This window comes from Columba livia, chromosome 7, assembly GCF_036013475.1.
Source record: "Columba livia isolate bColLiv1 breed racing homer chromosome 7, bColLiv1.pat.W.v2, whole genome shotgun sequence".
NCBI lineage: Eukaryota > Metazoa > Chordata > Aves > Columbiformes > Columbidae > Columba > Columba livia.
The window spans coordinates 38,821,455-38,839,573 of record NC_088608.1 but is presented as its reverse complement, the minus strand read 5'-3'; the positions used below and the strand labels follow the sequence as shown (position 1 = coordinate 38,839,573).

General features: G+C 44.6%; 1 protein-coding gene across 3 annotated transcripts; it reads right to left on the bottom strand.

Annotated features, from left to right (window-relative positions):
- Positions 1-229: 229 nt before the first annotated feature.
- Positions 230-18,065, bottom strand: LOC102095262 (MOB-like protein phocein). 3 transcript variants are annotated; one of them, XM_065069977.1, is made up of 9 exons: positions 17,836-18,065; positions 15,553-15,717; positions 6,254-6,316; positions 5,662-5,762; positions 4,631-4,673; positions 4,314-4,400; positions 3,602-3,681; positions 3,088-3,199; positions 230-2,594 (listed from the first exon to the last, which is right to left on the bottom strand). In XM_065069977.1, the coding sequence occupies exons 1-9, from the start codon at positions 17,836-17,838 to the stop codon at positions 2,463-2,465; spliced, it is 786 nt and encodes a 261-aa protein (XP_064926049.1). In that variant the 5' UTR covers positions 17,839-18,065; the 3' UTR covers positions 230-2,462. The 3 variants fall into 3 exon arrangements, with proteins under 3 accessions (XP_064926049.1, XP_064926048.1, XP_064926047.1); XM_065069976.1 differs by lacking the exons at positions 15,553-15,717; positions 17,836-18,065 and adding an exon at positions 8,378-8,542; XM_065069975.1 differs by lacking the exons at positions 230-2,594; positions 3,088-3,199; positions 3,602-3,681; ... (2 more) ...; positions 5,662-5,762; positions 6,254-6,316 and adding exons at positions 13,430-13,784; positions 14,311-14,400.
- Positions 18,066-18,119: the final 54 nt, after the last annotated feature.

Genomic DNA, 18,119 nt, shown 5'->3' with positions numbered 1-18,119 from the left:
TCAGGGTACATGTAGCCCAAAAGCACATAGCTTGTATAATGATGTACTCGTAGTTTACACAGGAGTGCAAATGAAGAACCACTCAACCCCTGCAAGAGAACTTCCAGTCCATGAAAAAGTAGCTTGAGAAAGTCACTGCAAGACGTTGACAGAAAGGTGCACAGTGATGCTGATGAACTTGATAGGCAATAATGGACAGACTATGCGATAAGCAAAAGTAGTACAAACCTTTAGTGCTATTTCAGTTTATTTTTATGAGGGCAGAAAAAAAATGAGAATCACTTACCAAAATATAGCGGTATGGATAAAGAAACAGTTTAATTTTATATCTTTTTTTTTTTTTTTACAATATAATTCAAAGACAGTCTTGATTTCCCTATTATATAGAGTCTAAATTAAGCCTGTTAATATTTATTAGACAAATCAATGGTTTGCTTAGGCTGACTGAAGTTTGACGGTACCATTCAGGCACATGTGTGTACACAGTACTCGTAAACAATAGCAAGGGAAAAATACAAGCAGTGTTTTCACGTAGGTCTTATAGAAAATCAGCTTAGTAGAGCAAGTCAGCTTTACAGTACACGTGTGAATGAGAACGGACAGGATGAAAACTTCCCCAGTTTTGTTTTGAAGAGAAACTCCTAAAGCGTAAGAGGAAGAAAAGAGGTTTCAAATGTTAACGCAGTCCTGAGCACCACATCGTTTTCTTCAGTTTAGCAGAAGAAACGTCCTTAGCAACACCAGCTCCGTGGGTTTGCGTGTGTGTCCCCGGGCCTGTCCCCAGCACACAGCAGAGCTGGGCCCAGCAGCCTGAACAAAACTAGACACATTGTACTACCTCCAGCCTCCTACCTGCAGTACACACTTCAAGATGTCTGTAAAAATCAAGTTACCTGGTCTCTACACTGCAAGTTACAGCTCAGTGTAGAGACGGTAACTAAAGCTACTTTGACTAAGTCAACATCTCATGCAATTACCCTGCTGACAATTAAATACAATGATAAACATGAGACAAAACGAGCTGCTGAAGAATACAGCTGTTGAAGTACTCTCTTATTTTCTCATTGTTTGAATTCCCCTTGCATACAGGTGGTACAGTTGCTTTTGAGGTGTGCTTGATTCAGAGAAAGAAAAACAGCATTTAAGGCATGTTTAGTATATTATGAAAAAAATACTCATTAAAAATAGCTGGACTCCCTTCTTTCCATCTAAATCCAACTTAAAAAATGAAGTGTAGGTTACAAAAACGAGCTGAGTGAGCCCATTCGGACCTGCTTACGGAAATACAAGAGGGCCCCTGGTGACCTCAAGAGAGACCCAAGCAGCCAGCTTCTTAAACAGCTGTGCAAAACTGAACACGGGAACACTGCTCGTCCTTTTAGACCTGCGTTCACGTACACTGAGCAGTGTGTCTGCTATACTCGCCTCTAAAACACTGAATTCTATCATTCTAGACACAACACGATTAAGCAGCACTCATGGAAATTGTCAGTTATTGCAAATCTGCACCCACAGCCTGAAATAAACATCTGATACAGAACAGAAGCATCAATCCCAATCTTTCTGTCAAAGACTATAATTCAGGTGAATGAAGAAAAACTAATGTTGAAAATATGATTAACTGTTGCGATGAATCAGGTCCAAAATTTCAAGTACTTAGAATATTTTTACTAGGAATACAACAAAGACTGTGCGAGTGCGTTATGTAGTGTAAGATGAATATTGAGGTGAGGTATAATCCATAAGCTGTTGTCATAAATATGCACAGGTATCAGCCACTGATGTTCCTGTGGGCTGGAGAACAGCAGGACAGAACCCGTCCCCTGCTCCACACACCTCTGCTGGTCACAAAATACAAGTCTAGAAAGGATGTTAGATATATGGTGAGAATATATATGTTCAATGGTATCGTGAAATTATCCTTTTGGTATTAGTAATACTATAGATGCTGTTAGTATTTGGATATACACATACAGGAATATGCACATCCAAAAGTAAATCTTAAAAAAATAAAAGCTAAATTAGGACTAAGCTACATTGCAAGAAGCTTCCTGCAGCATTCCATCTTGAATGTGAGAATCTTTGAGCTGAGATTTCACCTCGCTACTGCATTTCAAAATGGACTGCTGTGAAATCTTCATCTCACATCTGCCCACCCAATCAGACACACCTTCAGGATTGTGATTCAATGATTGTTTAGCAGCAACTTTAGAGAACTGTAAATTCTTTTATTAACAGGCATTATAAACAGATACTACTACTTTTATTTAAAAACCATGAGTGCCACGTTGATGAATATACAGCTCATGAATAACTTAAAGTATTTCCTATATTAAAAGGCAATGCACACAGCATACAAAAAGTATACTAACCAAAGCTATGAGGATACGTGATTGAAGTGTCTAAAATGATATATACAGTACATAATTAATGTTTGTTTCTATTCAGAACTGCTGTTCCCATCATGCCTCGCTCTCCCCTGACACTGAATTCTGCACCTCTTCTTCCAAAATGGGAACAATCAGGTTATCCTTGGACATCAGATTATACTTCATCACAAACTTAGTGAACCGGTGACACAAGAAAGTTTCATTCTGGAGATGAAAAGAGGGGCGGGGGGGAAACAATATATACAGAAGGAATATTTAAAACAATTGAGGAGAACATACTAAAAAAATACCCTGTTTATATGTAATTGCCTCATTAAATTTGCAAGTCTTAGACCTTAACTCTTGCGTAACCTATACAAACAGGGGCCATATGTACGTAAGCAGCGTTAACTACACCGGCTGCTTGAATACATTCAGGAATCTTCAAAACAAGACGCACTGGAGTTGTTTGTACACAAGCTCACAAACTCTGACCTTTTATCCAAATCCAGGGACATCATAACTGGGTAAACTCATTATATAAATTATTTTTCATATGTATAATGTAGCATTTCTCATAAACTAATCTACTCGAATCAATAGTTTACCTGAAGGCAGAACTTCTGGTAGGACTACAAGCAAATGTGGAATACAATCACCTCACAGCTATAACTTCAATAAGTGCCCTTCTTTCAAGATGGAATCTGAAACTACTTACCTCGTATTCATCGAATATCTGCCGGTGATGAAAATAAGCATGTGAAAATATTCTGTAAATCCTTCGGCACACTGATCCTAATTTGGCTACGGAGGATTCCTTTATGCTGACCCTGTAAGCACCAGGAGAAAGGTTACAAAACAGCTCTGCCCAAAGAACCACCAAGAGACATGTTGAGGTGAATTTTGATTGTTAAACCATACTATATAACAGCGTATGAAATTTAGGCTTAAGTGTTGCAGGTACGTGTCTGCAATTGCTGCTTTTTGGAAGGAAAAGCAAAGTGTTGGTGCATACTGTCAGCTCCAGAAAATGCCAAATTATTTGAATAAGGAGGAATTCCTCCTTGGCTTAAAAGTGACAAGTAGCTGGTAGCAACAAGTGGCACGTGCTGCAGTGTTTCTGCTGTTTCCCACAGTCGTCCATGAAAAATGCATCCTGCATTTCCACGTGCTTTGTTCAGTGTTCAGGTGCCGCCCCCTCCCTCCCTCCTCCAAAAAGGAAACATTTTTACCTGCTGGGGAAATATTTATTGCTATTCAGGAGACAGGCAGCTCCATCAAGCGTGTGTCTGGTGTAGTCTATAGCAGGACACTACAGAAACAGACATGCACGAGTACATACGTGACATCGTCAGATAACTTGTTTAAAGACAAACATTATAATTATGTTTCCCGATGCTTTTAGCTTCAGGAGTCATTTTTATTCCTATGTGTTTCACACAGCTTCTCTGAAGATCTAACTACATTTCTTCCTCAATTGAGCCATTTCTCTTCTCTGTTTCACAACCGATGTAAAATATTTCAAGAAAAGTTACTACTGAAATGTGATTATGCACAAGTAGTGAGTTTCATGTCCTTAAATGAAGCTGTATAAAATCCATACTGGAAGAACACTGAAAGGATGAACATTCCCTCACAGACTTCAGTTGTTTCCCACATAGTCAAGCTGCCAGATTCTTATACAGCCTAAATTAGCACCTTATCCAAAAACCCAAAGTGCAAAGTCTCTTAATGCCGCAGTAAATAGCAGCTCCATCCCACCTCATCCCCTTCTTTTATAAACCACTACAGAATGGGAAAGAAAGAAACCTCAAGTGATATTCTTAACCTGCAGAAGCCCTCAGTTTGACTAAGAACCCAGCATTAATCGTCTCCCCGTGAACATATGAACTGTGAAATAAAACCCCACGTCAACGGGGTCAGTTTTCTAAAATCCATCCCTACCTCTTTGGGAGTTTTATGAGCTGCACAAAGAAAAATCCATTGTTCAGTTGCTGTCATCTGAGTACATGTGTCTGGGTGACATTCGCTCTGTTAAAACAATTGTTTGGTTATGGAAACCACCCCAAAATGAGCTGATCTTTTCCAATCGCTTTCTCGCCCCATCCTCCCTGTCTTTAAAACCCTAAAAACCTCTTACATCAAACCACTGCTTAAGGCTACGTGGATACATTGAGAAGAAGTTCTACAAAACTCTGCGTTTTACAATACAAAAAAGTCTCTTCCCTGATACAACATAAAAAGATCAAGGAAAGGATTACCTGAAGCTTGACAGCCAGTCCATTGAGCTCCAGGCAGAATTGTCTAGAAGAGTTGGAAGACAACAGCATCAAAACCAACAACTTGTTTTCCTAGTGGAAACATCTAATGCAAAACAAGGTTATACATTCTGACCTTCACGGATCGCAGGGGTTTTGGAAATGGTTCTTGTGAAGTGGGAAAAATACACCAGAACATGAAAACAACCATACTTAGAGAATACCATCAAATAATTTCAGCTGCTGTCAGTAAACAAATTATATTCTAATTCTTACTTGACAGTAGAGGCTTAACAACTAAATGATTCTTAAAGTGTATCTTTTGCAATTGTACGTATACATTTTCTGCTCTTTTGAGCATTCTCTGTATCTATTTGAACTATTCCAGACCAGGGCAGAGAAAAAGAAAACAGGAGGCAAAAAATCAGGATACATAAATCTAGGGGTAGCTTCAAACTGCTCTTATTCCTGAATTTGATAAAGTTACGCGCATGTATAAAACACACTTATAAGAAAAAAAATCAGGACACAAGGATACGAAAGTAACGCCACGGAAAAAAAGGACTACCACATATGTATTAACAGGGTGTAAACCTACACTACAACCGAAAAACGCTGTCAGGCACAAACTACCCAGGCTGAACGTCTTTTTTACACCACATGAAACAAAGAGAGGACAAAAAGTTGTGTGTTTTTCCCTACAACTAGAAAATGAGCTCCAAGATGAATTGACGATACTTAGAGGAAGCACTATGGAAATTCATGACTATATTTTAATGTTCAAAACCTGCCAGTACAACTTTTTTTACAAACATCTTCTTAAAAACCATCAAAAACTAGATCAGAGGGCATCGTAGAAAGAACAAGGAATTCCGAAAATCATTAATACCGAAGTATAACAACACTGAACAGTAGAAATACCAAGTTTCTTTTAAGTTACTTTTGATCTGTCGTATTGAAAATGTCTCATTACAGCTGTCAATGAGCAAAACTTAGAACTGGGACACCGTGCTGACAAAAAACTGGATTCTTACCTTAAATGTTCATACTTCCAAACACCTTCATCCTGCCCTTCCGGAGGCTCGAGGATCTTGTCGATGTTGGAACAGTCTGCCCTTATGTTTTGCTGAATATACTAGGACAGGGGGGAAGAGAAATCTAGATCTCGTTGCAATTACGGTAAGTATATTTAGGACATCGCATCTTTGAGGGACTTTTTACTTCAGCAGTGATTGAGGGACTAAGAAGTTAAAGAGTAGATGGGCAGGGTTAAAAACTGGTATTAAAAACAATGCCAGATCTGAAAAATGCCTTTAATCCATTTGAAAAGGTGAAAGAATGGGTAAGTTTTACAGCTTATTTACAACATCTTCTCAAAACCTTGCATGAAACCCCACCATTTTTGCTTGCCATCTGATTTGTTTAAACCAGACATAGGAATTCTAGTTATTTCTACATGCACAATTAAAAATTACTATTTTTTTAGTATATGTACACTTATGAAACTCACTCCATTGCAGTAATAATTCTAAGCAGATTAAATAGCATACCCTGTTCCCTGCTTTTTTACCAAAATACAAGTTGTGAAACGGAACATCTAACAACATTTCCCATAAGTAAGAATACCTGCTGAACAGCCAACGTACTGTCCATTTCTTCAAAGGACTCATCAGGCCAATTGTAGAAATCCTGTTAAAAAGCAAATTTAAATCAATTCAACAAAAATAGAGGGGGAGGAAGAAATACGCACAACCCACCATAAGCTTGAACATGCAGGAAAATAGATGTAGGGGTAGTTAATACAATTCCAGGAAGCTACATCTTAACAGAGGCAGCACAGCCTTGGCCAGAACAGGCTGAAATGCGACTTGTGCTCCTAAAGTCACAATAGTAGAACATCTTGAAATGAATAGTAGAAGATCTCGCTATAACACCTATTTTGTTGGACTGTGGAAGACTGGGGATGAAATGAGGTCTGTAGAAAGCAGCGTTATGTAATTATTATCAAATTAAAAATCCCAACATGTTCCAGTAATAACACACCACGGAGGACATCGTCTCTGAACGGAGATAACGTAACGCGGAGCTGGTTGGACTCGGTACCACGGTGTGGTGGGTGATGCTGCATAAGCGGATGGTTATCGGTGCTGGTTATTGGTGGTAAAACCCTCCTGGAGTTTCACCTCTGAGAAGCTGCACTGCAGGGTTCTGCGGCAATTCGCCCAGACGTGTGCACTTCCTTACTTTGCATTTCTCACAGCTCAAATTTAGTGCTACTCCCTCTTTTCTCCAGAGCACAGCAGCCTCCCACAGCCGTCCCAGCAGCCGCGGTGACTCAATGAAAATGTTCCCACTGCAAAGCTTCGCAATCTGTTCCTGAGCAAACAGTCATCTCTGGAGAAAGGAGTGGATATCCCGTGTTGAAACACCATTAAGTAATTGTATTTACATACTGGGTAGCTATACCGTGGTGTCATCCAAAAAACTAAACGCAGCCACAAAAAAAATATGTTGGTTGCATCGCTCTACGCAAAATTCTTAAACCTGCATGAACTTTAGAATATTTGAGAAATCTGGGTGTACGGCCAGCTTACTGTTTGTGAGAATACCCCAAATGTATCGAACAACAGGCACACAACGGCTGTTACTGCCTGTTCCCCAGTGTGTTACGATGAGACACAATTGCTGCGTTACTGGAATTGTGAAATAAGTCTACAATTATTTTTCAAAGATATTTTTCATAAACTACCGTGTATTCTCATCGTATTTTGGTGTTATGTAACAAACAACAACAGAAAACAACACCAAACCTTACATGTGGGATGTCAGCCACATGTCAGAGATATCAGGATAGTAATATCAGGGTATTAGTCAGAGATTGCCTTGATTCTATTCAATGGCTGAGCTTACTTTTTGGAAGCTTTTCTTGGCGGCACTTTAGCACCTTAAGGCTACTTGTATTAATGCAATAATTCAAGATTCCTTGGGAAAAAAAAACCCTAATTCTTGAGAAGAGCATCAATTCCAGTTGCTTGAAAAAAGTTAAGGGAATTTTGTTCCGTTTCCTTCACAAATCAGATGAAAGAGCTGATTTACGGGGTCGCGTCACAATTTTACCTCAGCACGTTATGACGAATGAGGAAAGAGACGCGTTTTCCTACAACACCGTGTCACGAAAGGCCTTGCTTTCAGTTTTACGTGCATTTAATCATATTTTTACTTGTCAGCGTGCAAACTTGTTTCTTTGGTTAAAAGATCACAGAACATTAAGTCTTTGACACAAAAAAGGAAGAGGGAAGGGGGGAAAAAAAGCAGGGAAGTTGTACACAACCCCAAGACTTGAAAACCCACTTGAACTCAAGCTTGAAAAAGTTAAAAGAATTCTGTTCCGTTTCCTTCAGAGATGAGATGTGGAGAACGAGCTGGTTTAAAGGGTCGTGTGACAATTTTACCTCAGCACGTTATGACGAAGGAGGAGAGAGACGCGTTTTCCCACAACAGTGTCAGACACTCGGTGTGTTCGGTGTCGGAACAGCAGCACCCGCCCCGCTCGCCTCCCGCCGACCCCTGTGCCCAGCCCGGCCGGGAAACAAAGCGCCCCCGGGAGCGGGCCCGCAGCTCCGGGCCCCGGTAGGCCCGGCGGGCCCCGCGGCGAGGCCCTGAGCGCCAGCCGGGCCCGGCGCCTCGTTGGCGGCGCTGCCCGTCCCCGCCAGCGATCCGGCCGCGGGCCGCGCGGTACCGGCGCCTCACCTGGGCCTTGGTGCCCGGCCGGTTCCGCCGCAGCACTGCCGTCCCCTCCGCCATGACCATAGTGACAGCGGCGCCAGGACCCGGATGCGGCGGCGCCGGGCGGGGCGGAGGAACGGGCGCGGGCGGGGGGAGGGGGCGGCGCTGGGCGGAACAGCCATGGCGGCTGCGCGGCGCCGGGCGGGTACAGCCGGTGGGCGGGAATTCTCGCGAGAGGAGCCGTGAGGGGGCGGCCTGAGGGGCGAGGTGAGCCGGACCCTCCCTCCTCCTCCTCCTCCTCCTCCTCCTCCTCCTCCTCCTCCTCCTCCTCACACTCCCGAGGGTGTCAGCGGTGGTCCCTGCTGCGTTCAGTAGCCTCAAGTTGCGCCAGGGGAGGTTGAGGTTGGAAATTGGGAACAATTTCTTCCCCAAAGGGCTGTGGGGCATTGGAACAGGCTGCCCAGGGCAGCGGTGGAGTCACCATCCCTGGAGGGCTGGACAGACGGAGATGAGGGTCTCAGGACATGGGGCAGTGCTAGATTTATGTTAATGGTTTGGACACCAAGATGCTGAAGGGAGTGGAGCATCTCCCGTGTGAGGAAAGGCTGAGGGAGCTGGGGCTCTGGAGCTGGACAAGAGGAGACTGAGGGGTGACTCATTCCTGGGGATCAATATGGAAAGGGGGAGTGTCAGGAGGATGGAGCCAGGCTCTTCTGGTGACAACCAGTGATAGGACAAGGGGCAATGGGTACAAACTGGAACACAGGAGGTTCCACTTAAATATGAGAAGAAACTTGTTCCTGGTGAGGGTGGCAGAGCCTGGCCCAGGCTGCCCAGGGAGGTTGTGGAGTCTCCTTCTGTGCAGACATTCCACCCCGCCTGGACACCTTCCTGTGTAACCTCATCTGGGTGTTCCTGCTCCATGGGGAGATTGCACTGGATGAGCTTTCCAGGTCCCTTCCAACCCCTCACATTCCGGGATTTGGTGATCTCAAGGGTCTCTTCCAACCAAACCAATTCCGTGACTCTGTCCAGGTCACTCAGTGCCTGCCTGAGGAAGCTTGAGCTGCTGAGGTGTCAGTTTTGTGAAGTCTCCAGAGATTAAGGAGCTGACTGGTTGTAGAGAAAATGTGTTCTTCAGATTTCACCCTGTTTCATCAGCACCGGACTGTGTGTGCGCTCCTGCGAGGTCAGTGCTCACTCGCTCTGCATAACAAGTCTCTGTACAACACAACTGGGTCTATGAAATTTTGTACAGTGTAAACCATTTGGTACAGTGTTAACCATAAATTTAAATTCAAGTCCAATATTTAAGATATATAGTTGTTAATGCTAAGAAGAATGAATTGTAAAAAAATAAATATTGGGGGGTCTAAATACTTCAAACAAGGTAAATATGAAGCCGTTCTAGGTCTTCAAAGGCAGGACTGACAAACTTGCGTGTTTGGTGTGCAGAGGTCACAGACTGCTGTGCTAATGTAAAACACAGTTAGCCTGGGCGTCAAGGTTTACTGAGTCACGTATTTGAGAAGAACACATTAAAAAGGCACTGTTAGCCTATAGTTGGCTGAAAAATGGGTCTGTGTTACAAACAAACAGCCATTTTGGAAGACTAGAGTGGCTCGTGTTACTTCTGCGGGATAAATGAGAAGAAAGTCATTTGGAAGCTGCTCTGTTTCTAGAGAACAGGTGGTAGGAAGGAGTATCTGTACTGATAGGTAAGGAAAGGTGAATTGCTTCTGTCGGTGAGCAAGAATGATGGTGGAGATGAGATACCTCCCCTTATGCCATCAGTAAATAAATGGTTGCTGTTGTGTGGTGTTTCCTGACAGGTGGAGAACGCTGGTACCTGATGCTGGCCCTACTTCCACTGCACTGCAGCAAATTTTAGGTGTGGTTCCCCCTTCACTCAGTTCGTTTGCTCTAAATAACATGTGCTTAAAACCTCTTCCTTCCACCCAATGAGACTTAAGAGTATGTGAAACATTTCTGTATTGAAAAAAATCTCTGAGTTTTCCCATCAGAAAGCAAAGTGCATTTTGAATACTTGTGGTGCTTTGGGTAGCGCCACGACCAAGATCCAGCCTTGTTCTGCAGGCCAGGTTAGAGCTGCAAGCTGGAGAATGTGCCACCGATGAGAAGCAGGTAACGGGGTCACCTCTGACCAGGTTATAGTGGCAGCAGGGGCAGCTCCCTTCATGTTACACTGTAACGCGGAGGTGGAATTCCGAACTTTAGGCACCTGAGTTCACTTTGCACTAGTTACTTTTTTACCGCTGGTCAGCATTCCTGCCCCAGAGATGTTGGCTCTTCCAGTCACATGGTGATAACTTATGGTTAACTTATGGTTAACTTATATCTAAACTTACTGATAACTTATGGCATAAGGTAAGAAACCGTGAAAAAGGTTAATAACATTAGGAGAAACGGGTGCATGAGACAAAGGGTACTAATGCCCTATTACTTTGTTAGATCAGCTGTAATCCAACATTAATTTTTTATGAGATTGATATTATAATTAGCCAGACTCAAAATAAAAGCAGTTCTAGCTGTTGAAGTCCTTTAAAATTCAGCAGCTTGTTTGTTTGTTCTTCTTCTGTCGTCATTTTCAAGGTTTAACTGATATCTCAAGCACAGAGGAGCTGGGGATTTGACATTTCCCTTTGTCCCTGACTTGTATTTCATGGCCATCTTGCTTGAAAAATGTAGATAAATCTGGCTCTCAGAGAAGGCCGCATCTGTTAGTTCATAATGCAACTGGGTTGCGGGTTTGCAGAAAAAGGACAGAAATCTGCAAAAATCTTGATGAAGATGTTGAAGTCTGCAGGTGTCCCACGTTGCCCCTTGATAATTAATTTGGTATTCCTGGATGCTGCTCGTTATTCTTGTTTTATTGGATTTTAAGGGCGGGGAGGGGGGTTAAACAAAATCTGATCAACAGTAATTTCACACAGAAAGAATAAAAGAGCATTTGTGATTCTGTCCTCCCCTATAGCATCTAGGGGTTATGGAATTTGGCATGTGGTTGTGGACTAAAACCAGTAAGAGCAGATGGATCACCTTGTCCTTGCTTGCAGCGATAGCCTCATGGGGCAAGAATAAAATGTTGTCTGCCGATCCATCAGATGCTCAAGCGTGTCCTCCATTTGATTGTGCCCAGGAATGCTTCCCCCCATCCATAAATTACTTATTTCCATGAAAGCTTTCAAGAAAATGTGACTTTTGGTTTTAATCAGTTATGTAAACACTTGTAGATATTGCCACAGGAAGTATTTTATTAAATAAGCACGATACCAAGCTGGGGCAGTATAAGAGTAATGGGGTGTGTGCTGCTGCTGGGTCACCTGCCCTCAGGTCGCACCCCCATGGACTGTAGTGGCTCCTCATAAACGAGCACTGTAGAAATTATTTGCTGTGAGTGGAGATCCTGTGTAAAATGTTTCTAAAAGATACTATTGAAAGAACTGCTGAAATGCTGGGAGCTGATTCCTCCTGCGTGCTTTTCTCCTTGAGATGTGGTCTTGTTTCCTTAAGTAGCTTGCGAATATGTTGAATACCTTCCCCTCTTTGGTATGTGCCTACCCCACAATACCTGCCTTATCACCGAAGATGCAGGCGTGCTTGCTCCACTGCAAGATAAGGCTTGTCAATCAGTTGGTTTCATTGCACAATCGATTGTCTTTTCTGATACTTGTTTTGTGACAAGCTTAAGTTTCAGCTGTAAAGTGCACTGCTGTACCTAGTTCCTAAAGTAAAAGTACCATAGGGAGGCTTTCAAGAAGCAGACCTTCTAAACTAAAACCTGTATTTTAATTTGGCATCTTCCCTGTTAGGAATAGTTAGTGTGAGCTTAACCACCTGCAGGGTGTAACTTTTGCTGGTTTGCCTACAGCTGCAAAGAAGGCGGGTGGTAACCAGCAGCTGTGGGGAGCAGGAGCCATTACAGACGGGATTGTCAGGAAGAGCTAATTGGCATCTAGGGAAGAAAGTGGCTCTGGCTCAGCGCTGTGCTGACGTTTCTGTTGGGCACAGGGACCCACAGCTGCCCTGGCAGAAAATACAGGCTATATATGTTTCAGAGTATGTCAAAGCTCAAGTACCTCCCCCCCTGCAGCTACTCAAGCCTTGGAAAATATCCCCAGAATAAGGCCTCTAGTGTATCTGGTAATGTTGATTTCCTAACAGCTTGAACATAATGAGAAAGAAGTACTGCTTAATCACTGCTATTAAAGTTTCAGTAGTAATAAGCCATATACTGGTTTATTTCACATCAGTCTACATCAAAACATTTTAAGGCAGTGCATATTCTTAGACTGCACTGGATCTATGTATGCATAGATCTATGTATGTGCTGGATCTATGTATGCATAAATCTATGTATGCGCTCGATCTATGTATGCATGCCAACTGAAGGCATCATTAGGAACACGAACAACCTTGAATCCTTTTCCAAGGCAAGTTGGGGGTATTAGAAATATGCAAATTTGATTGCTTCAGCATTACTTAAGTAAATGCCTCGCTATTTATAAATGTTGCATTAAGGATAAAGGAAATACAATTTGACTTATCAGCTCTCTACTGAATTCGGGAAAGCTAGAGATCTGGTGTAAAATAATATAGTAATGAGGAAACAAACTTGCTTTAAGATAAATTCTGTCTGATAAACATCTGGAGGGAAGGTATTTGTTTTAGTAAGAAAAAGCATTATCATTCTTACCTGCTTCATCTCTGACCTGGCTGATTTGGTTGTAGCAGAGGTGTTGCCAGCACCCCACTCTTTGCAGCCGGTTGTGGCGGGGGGCTGTGCGCACCCCCTTGCAGTGTTCCTGTGCCTTAGATTGTGCTGAGACAGAAGTTCAGAAACCCATGTGACCCTAAGATAAAGCTCCACGTACAAGGGAGCGAGCTGAAGTCCCTTTCACCGCTGTATCTGTGCGGTAACATTTGGAACTTATCTCCCAACTTCATACAAGCTTAAGGAAGATGTCGTACTGCAGTTCAATTGTGATTCAGAGATTAGTTAATGGCACAACTGAGACTCGGTTTCACTGAGCGACAGCAGAAACTGAAGCAGAATAGTTTTAGACGTTTATTGTAAAGACCTTTACAACCTCAGTACAGAGAAGGATATAAAATGATGTTGTTTGGAATAATTAAGGCTGGTTGGCAGTCATCTGAATGTCACTGTTCAATGGAACTCAGGCAAGAGCAACTCATTTCTGACTGTACATGTTTTTATTTGTGTTCCATCATTACAGTGAGATCGCAAGTTATTTCAGAGACTCAATGCCTGCTTATTATAAAACAAAGGACATTATTTACATGATGAAAGAAAAATTTCAGCATTTTAGTGGAATGGACAACTGATACTGCAACAAGTTTAGTCCACGTATTTCCCAAGAATGTCACCATCTCTAAACAGGTAGTAGTCCTGCAAAGAAAAGAAACATTAGTAGTGTCACATCAGTTGTTTTGCAAATACGGTCTTGTTCTGAAGTCAGGGCTACCAGTCACAAAGTACAGGATCAAAATGAGCTAACCAATGTGAGCTCTACTTCTTCACGCCTTGATTTTTATTTTATTCATAAGATACCTTTTGGGAAATCTACCTAGTTACTATGTTTAGTAGTACGAGGTGCACGAGCTGCTAGAAGACACTTCTGCAAACTCTCCCTGTCAACAGCCAGGGTACCCCCAGGAATTTCAAAGCCTTTCAAGGGCTCTATCTTGGCACATGGAGCCACTTTGTCCACCCAGCGAAGGTCAGGCCAGAGATTTCCTTGTTTACTCCCTTTGGAGCAGGGGTGGAAGTAGCAAGGCAGCTGCTCCCACTCGAATCCCAACAACTGCATTTCTTGAATGCTGAGAACCCAATGAAATAACTACAGAATCTACCACTGGCAGTGTGACATTTTGGGAACCGGCTTAATTTGCATTCACAAGGTTGGGAAACCTACCTTATCTTCTAGTACAATCTTAGTGCCACCGTACTCTGGTAGCAAAACTTTTTCACCAACTTTTACGCTCACTGGCTGAATCTCACCATTCTGAAAGAAAAAGAACAATCCTTAGTCTTTCACAATTTAGACAGATGTAATAAAAGTCCTCCAAACTACACATAAAGCATTCAGGAACTTAAAACAGCGCTGTATTTTCATTGTAGAGTGAAACTAGAATATACAGGTTTACTAGGAAGAGAAGCACGCCAGCTAATTCTCAAGCATTAGAGTCCTGCGATAATTAGGCAGTAGAACTGCAGTGGTTTTCTGAATATCATTGATTTTCATTTAGTTTTAAGTGTAAATACAACTAAAACGAAGAGGGAAACTCCATTTCCACATTCTATAACCACGGCTAATTTCTCCACGTGCCACTTAGAAGTACTTTCCTATCTTGGTTACTTTGATCAATTGTCGCTCTTGCTGCCCAATCAGTTTAGAGATACCTGATAAAGCTTAATTATATTTCTGTATTATAAATACATTATCAGCATGTTAGTCAAATAGTAGCACCATTTCACAACACAAAGCTTTAAGAAGCAGATACTGACACAAACCAGCATGATACGTATGGAGGGGCTCATGGTAAAGAAAAAGTCTGAGTCAACATGCCCAAGTTGAAATTTAACCTGTTTTCCTCATTTTCTTTTGTCCCGTAAGCTTAATCCTTATGGACAATGATATTTTGCACAGCACACGACAATGAGCGACACCACCTGGGATGACACCCGGCGTGAAAGTCACAGAAATGTAGGCAAGTAATTGTGTTAACACAAAAAGCTGATGGTCCTTCCAGATTTTGGCTAAGTGATGAAACAAGATATCCCCCCAAACATTATTTAGGTATTTAAAACTGAAAAAACAAACAACAACCAAGACCACAAACAAAAAAACCCCACGCCAATACTGTTTAAAGCTGCTTATAAAGATCAATAAATGATATAGATTTTTAAATGGCATGTATTTTCCACTTTACAAATGATGAGAGAATGCCGGAATCTGAGGTCAGAGCCAGGCAGGAGAACCTGAGATTTCCACCTCCTCTTTGAACCTGCGCTTCCAGCTTCAGCCATCGCCGTCCTCCGTTTCTGTGAGCTATCGCTACATTCACACCGCAAACACCCCTTTCTGATGAAAATATTCCAGCCACCGCCACACCATTACGAATTCTACCCAGACAAAACGCTTGAGGATATTCACCTTCCCTCTGGCTCCCGATCCAACCGCTACTACTGTCGCCTGGAGCACCTTCCCTTGGGCTTTCTCTGGAATCATGATGCCTCCTTTGGTGACTGTCTCGGCCGCGCAGCGTTCCACCAGAACGCGGTCAAAGAGGGGAAGAAACTTCCTGAATGCTTTTCCTGCCTGTGGAAAGAGTTGTACATTGTAACAAGAAGAATATTTCAACAAGATTGCACTTACAGATTTAAAACAGCAGGCAGAGCAGCCTCCTCCTCTGGCTGATCCCAATCCCTTCATTACTATAGTTCGGCGAACATAATTTTTGATTATATGTTATTTTAATTATGCAGCTCACAACCAGATGTAGCAATGATCAAGGACCTCTTGGGACAGCTGTGTTTTTATCTGTGGAGTGTTTTGCTGCAAAGCGGCAGCAGCCTGGCCAGGAACCCTGGCATTTCACACCATGATGCGCAGCTCCGGCACTCTGATGCAAGAACGCCGTTACTTGTGCTGCTTTCTATAGACTGCGACTCTATAAGAAACTTTAGGTTTAAATCCCTAAATATAAGGAGGCTGGTCTACTTTTCTCTTGACTGCTTCAATTCACAGAATCACAGAATCAACTGGGTTGGAAAAGACCTCAGAGATCATCAAGTCCAACCCCTGGTCCAACTCCAGTCCATTGACTAGATCAGGGCACTAAGTGCCATGTCCAATCTCAGTTGGAAAACCTCCAGGGCCGGTGAGTCCAGCACCTCCCTGGGCAGCCATTCCAATGCCTGACCACTCTCTCTGCAAAGAATTTCTTTCTAATCTCCAGCCTAAATTTCCCCTGGCAGAGTTGAAGCCCATGCCCCCTTGTCCTATTGCTGACTGCCTGGGAGAAGAGACCAATCCCCACCTGGCTAGAACTGCCCTTCAGGTAGTTCTAGAGAGTGCTGAGCTCACCTCTAAGCCTCCTCTTCTCCATACTGAACAAGCCCAGCTCCCTCAGCCTCTCCCCATATGTCTTGTGTTCAAGTCCCTTCACCAGTCTTGTTGCTCTTCTCTGGACCCGCTCCAGCACTTCAATGTCTTTCCTGAACTGAGGGCCCAGAACTGAACACAATACTCCAGTGTGGCCTCCCCAATGCAGAGTACAGGGGAAGGATCACTGCTGTCCTGCTGACCACGCTGTTTTTGATACAGGACAGGACACCATTGGCCTTCTTGGCCACCTGGGCACACTGTTGGCTCATGTTGAGCTTCCTGTCCATTAGTCCCCACAGGTCCCTTTCTGTCTGACTGCTCTAATTCAACCCTATTTAAGAGTTATGGGGTCTTCTGCATGTTTTTTCTATTTATTTTGTGTTTTCAATTCAATTACTGACTGTTCCTAGCTGCATTTCAGCACCAGCAGCGTGTCTACCTGCCGTGTGCCAGAATCCCAAGGTGCAGAGGTCAGGAACTGCCTTGATTCCCCAGGACAGCCATGGCCACCTGCCAAGCCACATGGAGCCAGCGCTCGCCGAACCCGCTGGAAACGCGGGCCTGGCGCCCACCTGCCCTTTCCCGACACCCACCAATACGCACGGACTCAGACCTGAGGGAAAGCAAAGCTGCAGCAGCAACGGAGCGTAAGGAAGATGTGTCCCCCAGACTAACGTTACTACCGCAATGATGGAAAACAAGAGGAAACGGCTGCCAATTCCGGTCATTTTGATGCTGTAAAGGTAACAGCTCTGATCGTCTTTTTTTAAATTATGTTTTAGAGAGGTGTTGTGTGGCCAGCAGAAATAAGCGGACAGAGTTGTGAGAGGGGCGTTTCAGAGTAAGTTATAGGAATCGCTATTTCTGCACGCCCGCAGGACCGTACGCGAGCGTCCCTGCAAGCGCAAGGGCAGCTCTGCCGGCCGCTGGTGAGGTCCCCGCAGCACAGTGACAGAGTCTGGACAACGGGCGGTCACGGCCGCACCACGAGCGGTTTGTGCGCCCGCTCCGCGGCGTGCGGAACGCGGAGCCCCCGCGGCCGCCCGCGCCCAAGGACTGCGCGACCTTGCGGCGGAACCGGACCGCTGCGGACACGGAGCGATCGCTCCCGACCCCGGTGGGGATGCCGAGCGCGGAGCCGCCGCGGGCCCGTCCCGTCCCGTCCCGTCCCCTCCCTCCTTCCCGCCCTCCTCCCCACGGGCACACCGTGCGCGCCAGCGGGCTGATGAGGGGCCCCGGCTGCAACCCACCCGCGGCCGAGGAGCGGGCCCGCCCGGGCCCTGCGGGGGCCCCCCCAGCGGGCGGGCTCAGCGCGCCCCGCACACTCACCATGACGCCGCTCGCTCCCGCCACCGAGTGCCCGGGCCGCCGCGCCACACGTGAAGAAGGTCAGCGGCTGCGCATGCGCGGCCCGCCCCGGGGCGGAGCCCCGCCCCCCGCCGCGGCGCCGCTCCGCTTTAATTCCGCCGCGTTTTTTTTTCTCTCCGGTCGCGTCCCGTGCCCGGGCGGTGCGGGGGTCCCGCCTGCACCGCGGCCCGCGCTGCGCAGCGCCCGCCGGCCCCCGGGGCCCGGCACCGCCCGGAAGTGAGCTCGGCTCAACTTTGACCTCCGGC